General features: G+C 39.3%; 1 protein-coding gene across 1 annotated transcript in view; it reads left to right on the plus strand.

Annotated features, from left to right (window-relative positions):
* Positions 1-16,740, plus strand: part of LOC124791213 (MICAL-like protein 1) — a 69,459-nt gene that overhangs the window by 16,662 nt on the left and 36,057 nt on the right. Inside the window, exons 2-4 of the mRNA XM_047257842.1 lie at positions 5,486-5,641; positions 9,768-9,958; positions 10,213-10,295. Of these exons, the coding sequence (XP_047113798.1) occupies positions 5,490-5,641; positions 9,768-9,958; positions 10,213-10,295 (426 nt within the window). The 5' untranslated portion in view covers positions 5,486-5,489. The remainder of the gene's footprint in view (positions 1-5,485; positions 5,642-9,767; positions 9,959-10,212; positions 10,296-16,740) is intronic.

Here is a 16,740-nt window from a genome sequence, read left to right on the forward strand (position 1 = left end):
TTCGCGACGTTCGAGAACCACGAATGTTAAAACTGTACTGACGCCAAATTTCATATTTCGTGTACAAGAGGAGACTTGAAAGGCTGTGTCTATTCCTAGCCGAATGAATGACGTTTGAAATTACTTCCACGTATCTGTAGCCCATCTGTGTGCGATTGCGCCCCTATACGCGACATCGATTGAGACGTTTTGAAGTCCAAAGCTCGCAGGGCAGGAAGTAAGTTGCAAAGAACAATGCGTTAACAGTGCTACGGCGTGTTGCATTGTTTAGTGGTTGGGTTTGGCAACAGGGAAAAACATTCCCTACCGGTCCGAAGTCATACGAGCTCTACCGATTCCTTCGCTCCCAGAAAAAGGGTCGAGTTATAGGCCCTATTGTGCGTACAGTACAGTCTGAATGTTTGAATGCTACCAGTTATTACCGGTAGAGTAGAAAAATCGCTACCTCCCATCCAAGAAACGGATAGTATTAAACTATGCGATTAACAGATCTGTATGTTTTGCAATAGCCTTCCGTCCCTGTTAGGAATATTGTTTACTGGCGATAGTTTTTATCTGTCTTCGGATTGTTATTTTATCAATTTCGAGATGTCTTAAGAGCGGATTGTTATTTTATCAATTTCGAGACGTCTTAAGAGAGAGGAGTCATCTTACTAGGCTCTCGAGACACAAGACAGTTTTAAATACGTCCTCACCTTTGAGGCTTTTGATGATAGCCAACATGTGTTTTGATTTCTCGGGGTGATAGACTGAAGGAGTATGATTTCGGCTGTTCACCCTACTTGTTGATCCTATTTTTCTGCACACTGTTTCGGCGTCTGACACTGTCTTTATATGTTGCAACTTAGTTGCGCGTACTGGAGTCCAACGCAGCTCGCAGCATCTGAAGACGACTCGGCCTTCGAGATATTGTACATAAAAATAAAATCAACAATTCGGCTGAAGTGATCTGTCAGGTTTTCTCGCTACTATTGATTGACATTCTTCCGGGTGTTATGCCGAGGTGGCGCTACCATTTTGTGCACAGGATTTCGATGACCTACCCACCCGTCTTGTTCACGTACACGAGGTGTGCCGTTGGTTACTCGCTGTCTGGACTAATCTCTCGCCGAAATATATGGCAGAGTTCGATTCCTGGCGCCTACTACGCCCTTTTATCTCTCTTTTTCAGAGCTCGCACTGATGTTCCGTGAAATACAAATTGTATCAGCGGTTACCTACTATGTTTGACGTGGTGGCCGGCGAGATTTTAACAAATTAAGTGCCGGACCCCCAGGCGTTATGTAAATTCAAACCTCCGTCCCTGCTTGTGAAGAGTTCCGACGTCTTTACTTCGACAGTCTCCTTAATTATACTGGCCCAGAAATTTGGCTTTTGCACGATGATACAGATCTCATTGTATTTTATTTCATTGTTGTATTCCAGGGAGTGCTCGGCGGCAGCTGATTTTCTTGGTTGTTGTAGTCTGGTCGCTGACGTTCCATGCGTCTCTCCTTGATGTTCTACCACATTCGGATGGAATGCGATACACGCGGGTCTTTCGGAGACAATGAATACTTTTGCCTTAGTGCGAGACATGGTGATACAATAAAGGGAGATGGCGCTACAGATTTAGGCTGCACGTTCCCTTGACGTCGTTGCCGCCATGTGAGATTCTCCAAAACATTAGCAGACTACTGTTTACGGTTCTTTTTTGTTCTTAATTTCTCTCGTGTACACACAACAGTTGCATGAAATAGTAAATGTTACAGTGCTTTCGTGAATAACACCGTGTCTGGAAGGCATTTTCAGACGTTTTATGGTCTGACATGCATATTGATCCAGTAGCTTTCGTAATTCAGCATTTTCCTAAATACGGACCGAGGAAGCTGAGATTTGGCCTACGTCTTCTCGAAAACGATAAGAACATATTTTACTCTGTTTGGCTGATTTCCAATATTTCCTTCCCACGGCATTGACCGAGAATGGTTTTCGAGTTGGGTTGGCAGGAAATGTAAAGTCAAATGATGAAAATAAAAGCACTACGGTAAAATTAAACAGCGCAAGCAAAATTCATGTACGTAAGAAAAACATTGGTGAAATAATTCCATTTACACATGAAATGTGATTCCTTACCACTTTAGATAATAATCAGAATCATTGGTAAGTACGTAAATTGCACAAGCTGGCATTCTTTATCAAAAGGCTTCCAACGGAGGACAATTTTTGCTGCAGCTGACAGGCGGACGTCGACTTAGGTTCGTGACGTCGTGATAAGTCTCGGCAAGGCCCACGAGAAAGACAGGCCGCGGCGCGTACGTCATAGCACGTGACACTACAGGTCTTACGAGCTGCAGCGACCGTCTCCAGCAGAAAGCGATTTACTATTTGAGACCAGTTTAATACTTCGTAGCTGCACGTTAAGAGAGATACACGCTCTCATTAACATGTGACAAATATAAGGTCTCGACTGGGTGCTATTTCTTTGATATAGTGATTCCCTGCCTGGCCCCGGACGAATCGTGGTGTATGTCGGATATAGCGACTAGTGCGACGCCGTAAGCTCGCTGCTGGAGTCCGCTATTTCCCAGGGGCTCGACGGCCCGCACTCGTGAGTGAGGAACGAAAGAGCATAAAAGGGCATAATGGCCGGCGGGAATCGAAAGCGGCTATAAACAGCGATGTGAGACCAATAGATCAATCTGCTTGCAAACCAAGCAGCGAGTACACAAAACAGCAGAAGTGGCAGCACAGAAGGAAGATGGGTCGGTTGTTGAAATACTGTGCAGGAAATTGGAACAGCAGTTCGGCAGAACAGCCGGAAGTAGACTATTAACTCGGCGGAACACCTGAAAGCGTTGCTGAAGGAACTCGCGGCTAGCGACTGCCTAGCGCGTAATTTTGGGCTGGAAGCAGGCAGCCTGGGCCACGGAAGAGAGGCTGCCCAGCCTGGTCTGAAGTAGGCCACTGGGTGCCTGCCTGCTGGTGAGGCCGCCCGCTGTACACGCAGACAGCTGGGCGCCGCGTCATACGTGCGCCCTCTCACTGCCTCTCCTGGCTGCCACGGGCACCACATGTCTTGAACTCCACTGTACAGAGGTTTTGCAAGGTATTGGGCAATTTCATAAGGCTATATACCCACCACCACTGTACACGATCTCACGTTAACCTGAAAGAGAGAAGATATAAGTTTCTACACTAATCGTGGATCCACTAGATGTGAGTCTCATATGTACTACGACAGACAAAGTGCAGCAACAAGACGTGGCATGGACTCAAAAAGACGATGCAAGTCCCCGGCAGAAATATTGAGCCATTCTTCAAACCAATCTCGAACAACTGTGGGCCGGTGACGTGGCGCATTATCATCCATAAAAATTCCATCGTTTCTTGGGAACGTGAAGCCCATGAATGGCTGCAAATCGTCTCTAAGTAGCCGAAGTTAACCATTTCCAGTCAATAATCGGTTCAGCTGGACCCAGTCAATTTCACATTAACACAGCCCTCACCATTATGGAGCCACCATCAGCTTACATAGTGCCTTTTTGACAGCGTGGGTCCATGGCTTCGCGGGGTCTGCGATACATTCGAACTCTACCATCAGCTCCTTAAATGGACCAGTCTTTCAGTCGATATACGAGTGACAGTAATCGTAAAGTTTTGATTATAACCTCGAAAAAATAGTTACTTAATGAATTTTTTGTTTCAAGTTACATGTCTGCAGATCTGTGGTCTACACTAAATCCCCGCACGACAGTACTGTAGAGCGCCGCTAAGGGAACCAGGGTTGCACAGACGGCTGATGAATCGTTCACGGCGTTACAGAGGCGATGTAGCTGCGTCGGATCGCGGAAGTTTTTCTACGTTCACATGGAGTCAGTTTCGCCTCAGACTTCATAAATTTCAAGCAAACAGCATGTTTAGTGCGCTACATAAGGCTTTCCCTGTTTTTGTATTTCTGCGGCTCTCTGGGTTTGCGTCCAATATTGTCGCTCCGTCGAAAAATTGCGACATCATCCGAAAGCCTCAGCAACATACGAACGTTTCACTCCACTTGCGGTTAGCAAAGTGAGACATTTTTTGTATCTCTCTTTAATATACCGCAACGACTTTGCCTTTACCTGTAATCGCAACTTCTTGCCTTGTAGTAAGATGTTATCCCATTGTTACTCTTTCCACGGAATTTGCAACATATATTTCGTGATGTAGGAAGTAATGGTAAGCAGTTGGCGGTAAGGCCTCTAGTCTCCCTGAGGTACTCTCGTCTTGTGTTACGTACGACCGTCACCGTATTTAGCGTATCTTAGCATAAGTAAAATATGGGAGGCGTCAAAATTTGAGCTACAGATAAAAATTCTATCGAGCAGGTATTTCTTTGTGTTGCGGTCAGCGCGACAGAATGTCACTCCTAAGGGCCCGGGTTCGATTCCCGGCTGGGTCGGAGATTTTCTCCGCTCAGGGACTGGGTGTTGTCCTAATCATCATCATTTCAACTCCATCGAACCGCAAGTCGCCGAAGTGGCGTCAAATCCAAAGACGTGCACCCGGCGAGCGGTCTACCCGACAGGAGGCTCTAGTCACACGACATTTGTTATTTATCATCACCATGTCGGAATATAAAATCGCTGACGCACGTGTCAGCGACCTGACGTTTCGTCTATAAATTCCAGGGGCAATCTTCGGAAACTTTATGACGATGTCTCCAGCATCACGAGACGAAATATTAGGCAAAGACTTCGGCCTAATGTCCACACAACTAAAATCAAACGAAGCAAATACCGGCCGTGAAATGAATTGTATGCCTCGAAACTATTTTTCAGAGCTCGTGTGACGCCTTGAAAAATCATATATATGGCACTCAGCAACAGTTAAGTTCATGTATTTTTTTACTTTATATACACCTCTATCTAGACTGGCGTTGCGTAATGTTAAAAAATTAGTTGATGTGATAGCTGTGTCGCCTTTCTAAGAAAGAACTACTACAGTGTAGCAGAGGTCTTTCGTAATGCATCCTACAGTGTAACTGGGCTCTTTTCTGGGAGCAAAGAAATCTGTAGAAATCGCATGACTTCGGGCCGATACGGAGTGTTTCCACCTGTTGCCGACATTAGCTACGTAACAATACAAAACGCCATAGCGTTGTTGTAGCATTGGTATGCCATGTTGATTCCAGGGCCACCTCTCCGTTTACCCCCACCCCTTTCTCCCGGTGGCACACAATGAACTAGACGGCAATAACTTGCCTACGTTCATGGCGTCGGCCGCAAAAGGGCCAAGTAATATTGTGCTTCTGTTAGTAGTTTTTGACAGTTACTTCTGTGATTTGATTTGAATATGAATGTTCCCCTCCATGGTGGAACTTCGCATGAGTGAATGAAAATGATTGACTGAATAACGATATACGCTTTACTAACCTACTTTAAATTAAGTTTCGCAGGAAAGACGCTTCGTTAGCTGCTACGCAGAGCTGACAGGTAACTCAGTTGTATCTTTTCGTGTGTTGCAGGAAGATGGGAGAGAAACGAGGCATGAAGGCGCTGGAGATGTGGTGCAAGCGCGTGACGGCGGGCTACCCAGGCGTCAGAATTGACAACATGACCACGTCCTGGCGGGACGGGCTCGCCTTCTGCGCACTCATACACCACTTCCGGCCGGACCTCATGTGAGTACCGCTGTGACAGGAAGTTACTTCCGGCGTGACCCGCAGTCCCTGCCTGACAGCCGGCGCGCCGCTGTGCAATCTCTCTCTCTTACAAGTTACGCAAAGATCGTGAGTAGGTGACGCCGGCCTACGTGTTCGGTACGATATTCCATTGCGTTCATGTTGATGCCTCGCAAACGTTTATGGATTCGTGGAAACTGCGAATGTTTGCGCGGGAAGGAGCATTCAATGCAAAACATTGCAAGACTCAAAACATACCTTCCAGTTAGTGTCAGGAAAGCACGAAACCTTTGCCACTTAGCAGCAGAATTGTTACAAATAATCTGCAGAATCCATTTAAGTTTTGTGACATTTCTAGTCCCACACACTGATACTTTGAACAAAATCTCACGAAGTGGTAATAAAAGAGGAACACAGGGTAGTTGGCACCAGATTTGAGTCCGATATTACCACAGTACTTTTGTTCACAGTGGAATTTCAGTTCACTTCCGTTGTTCTGGAGAGGTCAACTGTGTATCTTAATAACAGTATTACGGTTGGTACTGATATTTTGCAGCTTAATGTAGTAAGTAATGTTTGGGGGATCATTTGAGATCAGACTGTGATGGAAGGCCACTGATAGACAGCCACTGACAGCCTAAAATCAGATGGAGGTTGCCAGGTGAGACGTAGGATCGTGCATCTAGGTAAACGTAAAATGTCCACAAACTAGGTTAACATTTGGTGCAGTGGATGCTGGGAGTGACTGTAAAGGCGTTTCCCATATGCAGTTACTCCCGTCAGACCACGCCGAGTGTCAGCTTTGTTTGCGCGTATAATACAATTCCCCAGAAGGCAGTGGAACTGCATAGGTCTACAGGAGATATCATTAGTGCTTATGTACAACCTCCATCTTGTTCAACATGTGACAACTGCATCTTACAAGACAACAGTCTGTGACATGAGAGGATTGATCCTGTGTGTGATAAATCTTCAACAGCAACAATTCAGAGCGTATAAATGGTCAGCTTGATACCCAGTGTGTTTGGAACGCTTGTCCTACTCCTTAGGTTCTTGCTGTGCTACATAGTAAGACTTAAATTTACTTTCTATGGATCTCGTAGACTTGCATCATTAATAGCATCACAGTAGTGCTGTTAGAGAATCTCACCCAGCGTACTGGAATGTGAAATATGAGAACGATGAGAGCATTTTGAACATTTTAAAAATATTCAAAGTTTGAAATGTGTTATCAGTTTTTATGCATGCAGTGTCACATGTTTCTCATGTTGACTCAGTTTTATTACAACAGAGATAAAAAAATTTTGAATTGTTACATTTGTATGTTTTCTTAAATTTTGCAGAAACAGTGGATGTAAATGCTTAGTAAAGTTACTGTGCACAGCAGTAAGTGTAGCAGCATGTCATCGTATCATCTCAAAGAACTTCGGCTATCTCCTCAGGATTTGATCTGTCATGCTGCTTCGATCCATGTTCCACAGCTTGCTCAGTTGTTTGTCATTGACTGTTGGGGTGCTCATAGTCTCTTGTAATTGTAACTGATGACATACCTGGCCAACAAACAGACTAGAAGTAGTTGTTAATACTCTAAAATCCTTAGTGATCCAGTTGGGCAATGTCTTTTTAAAATTTTGCCGAAAATTGCCGAAGGAAGTGCCATTTGAACCTAAATCCTAAATCACTTAGGGCAGGACATCTTTGATGTTGAGGATACATGCAATTTGTACCAATGAGGGCATTGATGTAATCCGTGACTGCCCACACCATTTCATTTGACATTCACTTATCACAATACCCTAACTTGAATACTAAAATATACCATGTTAAGTGTCAAAAATGTGGCCACAATTTTACTAAAATATTAATGAGGCTTGTCTCTACAGGATTGTCTGTATGTGAATCCAAAACATGAGGACTGTAATTAACCATTCAATATATGCTCTAACATGTACTTCAGACCACTGTTTTGGAACAAATTACTGCCAGTGTAGGATGCAAACAAAGTCAACACTTGATGCTGTATCTGGGGGGAGCAACCGTAAATGAGAAATGCCATCGGTCACGTGCTGACTATCAGCTTAGTGTGGTGTGAATAGCATCACTGACAGTCTGCTATGTGTTTAGTGGGTGGATCAATCTTAGGGAAGCTAGTTTTCTTCTGCTACCTGTTCTCAATCTCTCTTACTGACAAGACAGTCAAGGAAATTCAGTAACATGTCTTGTACTGTTCTCTTCAGTTCAGAATAAAACGACTGTGAACCTTAATTGTAGTAGTACAACAGTAAATGCACAATAGTAAATGCACAATATTCTGCAAACACTTCTCCAATTTAAGATCACAAAAAACCAATTGAAATGTAATTTCATGAACCTATCACACAATATTGACATCAAACCCTAAATTGATTCTTTTGGTCTAAGATTATTTGTTTATTTATACCACTAGTGTTCATATGTGGTATAAATTTCATGTTTTTGAATAGTGTCACAGTTTTTCTATCCAGGGCTGTAGTTTAAATGTAAAATATCAGAGGATTACTGGGCTAATTGGCTACTGGGAAACCAACCTTGCTTGTAACAATAGGAAGTGAGCATCCAAGTAATGGCATTGTGAATATGCAGTGAACTGAGATTTTTGCTATGCATAAATGAGTTCATAATGATTTGATTACAACAATTGAGTGCTCTGAAAATGCATATTACTAGTTTCATTTCTCTTTTTAAAGAATTTCTTTGCAATCCTGTTGTCTTATTTTAATCAGGTTTCTGCTTAGTATATACAAGTGTAAAAAAAACGAATCACTAAAAATAAACTATCTACTGTGGTTATGACAGTGACAAGATCATGTGTGTTCCTATTCCCCAATGTACTTTCTCCATAAATTACTTCATTATTTTATCAAATATAATGACTAAAATGGTTTCCCATCCTTCGCCATCTGAGCTAATGCTCTTTCTGTAATGACCTCCCTGTCTGTGCGGAATTATGGCTGTCTTCAGCCATTTTCCATTTAAATAACTGTTTCTGATCGAGAATTTTACTCAGCCAGAGCTAAACTGATACCACCAGGATAGATATTTGTTGTTGAATTGAAAACTGTAATTTCCATCTGTAGTATCATTGTTTTCTGTCTAAGGCAACTCCATCATCACTTAAATTAATGAAATAAGTTGCCTGCCATTCTGTACAGTGTAAAGAGTCTTAGTTTACTTGATTGCATGAATATAAGTACTTTGTTTAACATTTCTTAATTTTCACAACGTGCAACATACCCAGTCTCGGCATCCATACTCTCGGGACACTGGCTTTCAGAGGAACTATAATTATGATTAAACTTTGTAGGTACATTTGATTTTGCAATTGTGATTTAGGTATTGATTGGCATTGAATTATACTCACATTTAGAGCAGTCTCATCAAGGTATCGTGTTTTTGTCAGTGGTCATTGGCATAACCCCTAAAATGTGGATTTAGTGCTACAAACTGCTATTTTAGAGTTCAAAGTATGCATGAAACATGATGCAGGAATATATGTAGTGTAAGCTACAGTTTCTTTGATTTGTAGGTTATGGAGGCATTTAGACACTATATTCCACCTCTTTAGTGTTAGCATCAATATGGTTTTCTATATTGTAACTGCAAGGCTCTCTCTTTCCTTTTTCATTGTGAACTTGTCCTTAATAGAGTAAAGGCTGTGATCTTGTTTTGTGGCAGTGTAGAGTTGGACACATGCACATTTTCGGAATTTCTCCATCATGAACATGTAAAATAGCACCTTTATCTACTTATTTGAAAGCGTAAGTTAGCTTTAAACCACCTTGGAGTTTCTCTTTATTGATTGATTATTATAAATAACTTAGCCTCATTGTAATAATTATTTTCAGTGGAAGTGATGCAGTCTTTAGAATGTAATAATTCAGATTCTCAGTTTAAATGAGCTGCCTCATGCAAACATAAATTTCACTACTTGTAATAGTTGTTCATACTTGGAAGGAGATACATGTTGGAACTAATAACCATTACATCTGATATCGAAGTTGCAGTCTTACATAAAAGGACAAACCACTACCAAGAGATCACAATTACCCATTTACTGACTTAATGTATTGTTTGCTTTTTGTTGCAGTGATTTTAACAGCCTCAATAAAGATGACATATACCATAACAATGAGCTGGCATTCCGCACAGCTGAACTTCATCTTGGTATTCCAGCTCTACTTGATGCTGAAGACATGGTGGAATATGAAGTACCTGACAGATTGTCAATTTTGACTTATTTGTCTCAGTTCTACCAGGCATTCGCAGGGAGCCAGCAAAGTGAGCACTTTTCATGGATAACTGTCAAAGCAAAAATATTTTATTAGCTATTTGAAGACATCTCTTTTGCAAAGTAAATCATGTCTCACTGACACGTATAATTTTAAATAAAAGAATATTGAATTCCTGGAAATTGTAATCTTTAAATCGATGACTTCAGAATAAAATATCTTTTCAGATTTAATGTTATGTGGTTAACAGTATTTGCTTAAAAACTGAACCTGCTTCTAGTGATATGTTTTGTTTGTGTGCAGATTCTCCTTTGGGGCGGTCTGTTAACAAAAGGCCATTAAGTACACCAGAAAAAGTGGTGGTTGCTGAAAGTCCACCTTCAAAGGTAAGTGAATTTCTTTCTATGTTATAGCTGAATTTAAAATCAAGACTGAAAATTTAGTTTCAAGAAGTGTGAACAATACACGAAATTAATAAGAGTAAGTTCATCACCAGGTACCCTCCTGTTCTCCATTGTTGTCGTAAACATTTAAACTTTTTAAAATATTCGACAACTGTATTTACACCTACCTTGACTCTTTCACACCTCATAATTTCCAGATTTTAATTAAGATAAAACATTTGTGCCAGAAATATAAAAAGCAATGTAAATTAGTAATTATAACCATTACAAGATTCATATACATCTGGAAGTTGTACAAATTAGCATGCAAGGCAAGGTACATTACTCCAAGGTAATATGCAGGATGGTGTGTTGTGTTCAGTGAAATTTCTGGCACAGAAAATCTTGTGAAATGTTAAGTAAAGACAGAAAGTTAGAGACCTGTGCAAAGTCCCATTATGTATACATTATGACATTTGTCATTATTGCTCCTGTTGTCTTACATGTGAGAAATGACACGGTCAGGGATCTTGGCAGATACAGTATTAAAACAGTGATCACAGCAGAACCTATAATTTAAAGCAGAATTGAAACCATGCCACAAGTTGACATTTTTCACCTACAGGAACCATGCAGGAGTCACAAATACCAAATGATTGACTGTCTATAGATTTAACACAAAAACCAACTAACTCTGAAGTAAGAACAGGAACAGCAACAGCAGCAACACCACCACCACCAACTGAAAATCAAATGACCCTAATCTGTGCTGTTGTATATTTGATTATCATTTCTTTCTATTTCCAGTCTTGATTTATGTGTTTTATCATCTTTTATTTTAAGAATGATTTAGTAAATGTTAGTTATAATGAGAGTATTTTATGTTTATTGTGTCTGCTTTAGATAGCTCATTCATATTTTATATATAATATAGTTTTCTCCTTTAGTTCTGCATGCATGAGGAAATGCTACTAATACACTCAAACATGTTGCATGTTGTGTGCTTGGTAAAAGTTATTTCTCCCATAGGATCGCTCCATTGGGCATAGTAGGCCTATTTGTGCTATGTTGTGCATGCATGGAATTTCTATATGCAGCTTGGAAGGGGATGTCCTAGGCTAAACAGGTCCAGGAACATATAATTTCAAAAAAAGTAAATTTCTTAATTTTATTTCATTATTTTTGTTACTTGTTCTTTAATTATTTATTGTTTGAAAACTGCTACCTGTATATATGTATATTTCCTTTGGTTTACCAGAATGTCCTACACTTGGTTTGTATGTAGTCCTCTCATGAACGTAGTTTCAAAAATTGTTGTTTGTTCTTCATTTCCATGTTCACTGTTGCTTCATAGCTTTTGATGTACAATTAACATTTACTGCTTTTATAAAAATGTTGATAGCTTTCAATGGCCTTTGTTGCATGTTGGTGGATGGTATGTATCAAATCTTTTATACTGTACTAAAATCTCTTTCAGTGTTTGTGTGCAATTTGGCCTGTCCCCAAATTATAGCTCTCTCTCTCTCTCTCTTGGGAGCTAAGCAAATACAGTGTGGGGATAGGTTCAGATAACTGTTCTTCTCTCTGTATTGTACATTTGAGTATAAATGGCATTGGCATGAAAAATTTAATTCATTCAAGTGGACGTTGTAGTGTTTTGCAGAAACTACAGCAGAAAACTCTGCAGAATCAGTTTAACTATATACAATAGCAGAAAATGTCAGGAGAAATGCAAATCAGAGGAAGTCAGTGGCCACACATTCAGATGCTCAGCCTCACTACATCACTATCTAAATGCAGAATAAAATGTATTTAATTTGCATCCTTTGTTGGGAATGTTAAATATAATATTGCTTTAGCTAATTATTAATCAGATATAAGACTCAACTAGTTACCTTTGGAATGTTAATGGAAAAAGCATTTTTGCAAAAACAGTTACTGGATTTTACCTTTTTTGGTTTTCAATGGAAAAATATAATTTTGTAATTAATATGTTCCTATAAAGACATTGTTTTATAGTTGTGTGTGGCTGATGGGTACTACCTCTTTATGGAAATAAAGTTACTAATAAATAACAGATTATAAATTCAGTAACTTATGTGAGAATAATTGCATAACCTGTCATTTTGTGACAACCTACTGATTCATTTGCTGGAATGCTGTTGCTGTTACAGGAAGTCAATAAGCAGTAAGCATCCTAAGGCATCCATCACTTTGACGTATTTTTTCTTCATATTTATTGTGTTCACTGAAGTGTGTATGGGTAATAGATACTAAACAGATATGCTAGTTCTCTTTACAAAATAGATGTTTTGCTGAAGCATTGTAAAAATTATTATCTAACACATACATATACTCTTGATTGGCTAAGAGCCTAACCCCACACTGTACCTTTTTTTTTATTTCCTCAGGAAGAAAGCTTGGACATAATTGGCCAGTATAAACCTGAAATATTCTGCTAGAAGGTAAATTACTTGTTCCATTTGTTTTACTTTTTATTTTAGATGTAATGATCATTACATAAATTTTTCTTACTTCAAAGTAAAATCTTTTTTTTATGTAACTAACTACTTTTCCATATTTACACTTATTGTGTGCATTAATTTTAACCAAGTATTGTGCATTCCCTTGTGCTTTTTAATACATTAACCAGTCTGCTTTTATAGTGCTTTCATTCTAATTTTATTGTAACATTAAAATAATTTTGTTGTGGGTCTACTTTTTGCTTCTAGTTCATAAGACATTTACATGGTTGTTTTCATTTAACTTATGTATGTTTATTCATTTGTACATGTGTTATAGATTACAAAATATTTATTGTGTCCTTGAAACTTAATCAGAGATTACATTTAATAGTTTAAAATTACAAATGTCAGTCATGCCTCATGAAAACGTACACATATAATAACAGCCTTATTAGCATCAAAACTAAACTGCTGTTACTGCACAAATGGAGTGTGCTGACTATAAAAGTTGTAATAATTTTGTGACACAGTTACAGCTTTATCATCTGCACAATAGCCAACTTTCAGTTGCCAACATCTGTATTGAGAATATGTAGACTGCTGTGAAAGTTCTATTGCTCTTATTAGTACAGAACTTTTATTTCATTAGCATTTCACACATTTGTGTAAATTTGTAGTTTAAAGTCTTCTGAATATGACGGCTATGGTAGCATAATTTTATTCCTTTCTGCAGCTCTGTATTTAACATGTCATAGCTGCATATGTCCTCTCTCTTCCTTTTAGGAGTGTGATGTAATGGTAATATCTGGAATGTAGAAACATACCCTCAAATAATGTGGCAAGACGTGGGAGACTATGAAAAATTTAGGTTCACTAACTTTTAGAACTTAGCCATCTACAGATAACAAGACTCAGAAGAATGTTTGTAGAAAGCATGACTTTACAAAGATTAATCGACAAAGTCTTCATTTCCAGAATGAGATTTTCACTCTGCAGCAGAGTGTGCGCTGCCCGCGAAAGGCAAAGGTCCCGAATTCGAGTCTCGGTCGGGCACACAGTTTTAATCTGCCAGGAAGTTTCAAAGTCTTCATTTGCTTATTTCTTGTAAAGTCTGATTATTTCCTCAAAATATCATTACTCCTTCTCTTGCACCAAACTAAGGAATCCAACAACAGAAACTCTAGGTAGGAATATCAGCAACATAGGAAAATACAGATTGCTACTTACTGTAAAGAAGACACATTAAGTTGCAGGGAGGCACAGTTAAGACACTTGCACAAAGGTTACAGCCACAGCCTTTATCAGTAAAAAAACCACACACACACACACACACACACACACACACAAGCAAGCACACCTCATGCACACGTGGCAGTCAATTCCAGCATCTTGGGCGGGAATGCAACTATCACATGAGATGTGAGCAGTAATCTGGAGGGGGTGGGGAAGGGGAAGGAATAGTAGTGCATGGGCGGGGAAAGAGACGAACACTGTTTGGTGGAGTGGAGGGATTAGAATGTCAACAGGTGCAGTGTCAGGATGTTGTGGGGCAGGGAGGCGGAGAAGAAAGGAGAGGATGAGTGGGGGGAAGATGGGCGGATGCATTGGCAGAGGGCAGCACATAAACAGGATGGGAGATGAGAATGGGATAGAGGTGATAGGACAGAGGAGTTGGAAACTGTTGGGTGGTGGATATGGAGACAGTATGTTACTGTAGGTTGAGGCCAGGATAATCACAGAAGTGGAGAATGTGTTGTAAAGATAACTCCCATCTGCATAGCTCAGAAAAGCTGGTTGCATAGGAAAGAATCCAAATGGTTGGATAGTGAAGCAGCCATTGAAACAAAGTGCGTTACGTTCAGCTCCACGTTGTCACGGGGTGTGCCTGTTGGCATTCTCATCCCTGCACAGTCCACCAAACAGTGTTGGTCTCTCTCCCCACCCATACCCTAATGTCCCTTCCCCTTTACTCGCCCCACCAGATCACTGCTTGTATTCCACATGTTAGTTGCATTCCGGCCGAAGATTGGCGGTCACATGTGTGAGGTGTGCTTGCTTGTACATGTGTATGGACTGTGGCTGAAAGCCTCGTGTAAATGCCTTTTAATTGTGCATCTCTGCAACTTATTGTGTCTTCTGTATGGTAAGTTACAATCTGTCTTTTCCTAAATTGTTGATAAACTAAGGAATCCTATGTTTTGAAAGCTAATCAGTTTTTCATATTTTGTATATGTCTACAGGTCTTCTGTGAGCTGCAAAACAGACATATTTTTCGATAATTCGTTTTGAATTTCAATTTGGAATGATCATCTTCATATATCATTTAATGAGATACTTCACTGTGCATCAAGCAGCTTACATGCTGCTGTAAAATCTCAGATAAATATTTTTGCTCAGTTGCTTCTCTCTGACAGTTAAGAAAGCCTGAAGAAAATCTTTTGACTGTTAATACCTCGGCCTGTGCAGAAAACTCTTTACAGTTTACAGAGAAATTAAAATGTATGTGCTATTGGATATTTCTAGCTCATTCCTTTCTGCAGGAATGACAGACTTTTGTCAGTGAAGTAGTGTGTGTCCATGTTATATAGGAAGACTGTGAAACTATGGGCAACTGCAGCTTCACTTTGAAAAGATTGCATATAAATACTTGTTTCCTAATCAGTTGTCAGAGTCAGGCTGAAATTGCATGTATTGTGACTTTTTCCCCCTTCATGTACACAATACAAATAAACATGATAGCATCTTAGAACAAATGCGACATGGTGCAAAAATAGTTCAACACTTCGCTTACCAGTTAGTATGTATGTCATGCTAGTGAGTTTACCAACTAGGAAAAACAAAATCTGTTTCTTACGTGTTGTTCAAAAAATATCAGGAAGCAAATACTTTATTCCCTAAACATGCTTGTTTTATTGGTGGACAACGGCACCCATCAGATAGAATCTGGAAAAGGAGATGAAAAAAATTTCTTTGTTGATTAACTGTAATTTTACATTCATATACTAATTTTAGTAACAGTTATTACATGCTATCTATGGTCAGGACAAACACTAGAAACCTGATCTGAAATTAAATCCAAATTATAGAGAAAGGTTAATTTAATGATCAAATTAAAGAAATATTGATCACAGATTTATGGTTAGCTGTACTACTCACAGTATCATTAAAAACCTGTTTATGTCGTTACTGTGACAGCTTGACAAACTGACATTCTCAGACTACAATAAATATATTAGTCTACTGAAATTTTTAGATGCATAAATAAGTCATTATTTTCATTATTGCTCCCAAAGATGGTCAAATTGATCAGTGCGCATGACACACGACAGTGGTCAATATGTAATAAGGAACATGAAATGAAACTTTCTATTCTACATAACATACGGATTGTTAACAGGACCATCTGTGTCACATGAGACTAAAATAGTTGAAAATCTCAGGTAATAGCAAGTAAACTTACATCATGTAAAATATTTGTTTCTAACATCACTTTACCTTCAGGAAAAAGTTACACTGCTGAAGACATTCTGTATAGTTATAGAAATGCTACATCTGAGATAAATTGCAACAAATTGGGACACCAGAAAAGAAATTGAAGCTTCAGGAATTGATCATACATTTTCAAGGACATTAAAGCATACTTTTTCTTTTATATATATATATATTTTTTTTTTTTTGTAATAGGAAGAAATAAAAATGTTGTTTTCTGTACAAAGTGTACTGTATAAACTGTTCACATTTTATTCTACAGTAGTTTGGTGATATTACACTTAAGTTTATTTATTTGATGCAGGGATAAAAATCTCACTGCATGTAATTGGGTGATCAGGCAGACCAAGTGATGGTTTCATGCAAAGAAACCAGTTGACTTGGACAAACATTATTTAGTTACCACCTTAATAATGCCATTTTCATTATATTTCTCTGTGTAAAGTGTTGTACAGTCCTTGTACAAACCAATATTTACTGGTGTTCGAAACTTT

The sequence above is a fragment of the Schistocerca piceifrons genome, chromosome 1 (assembly GCF_021461385.2).
Source record: "Schistocerca piceifrons isolate TAMUIC-IGC-003096 chromosome 1, iqSchPice1.1, whole genome shotgun sequence".
Lineage (NCBI taxonomy): Eukaryota > Metazoa > Arthropoda > Insecta > Orthoptera > Acrididae > Schistocerca > Schistocerca piceifrons.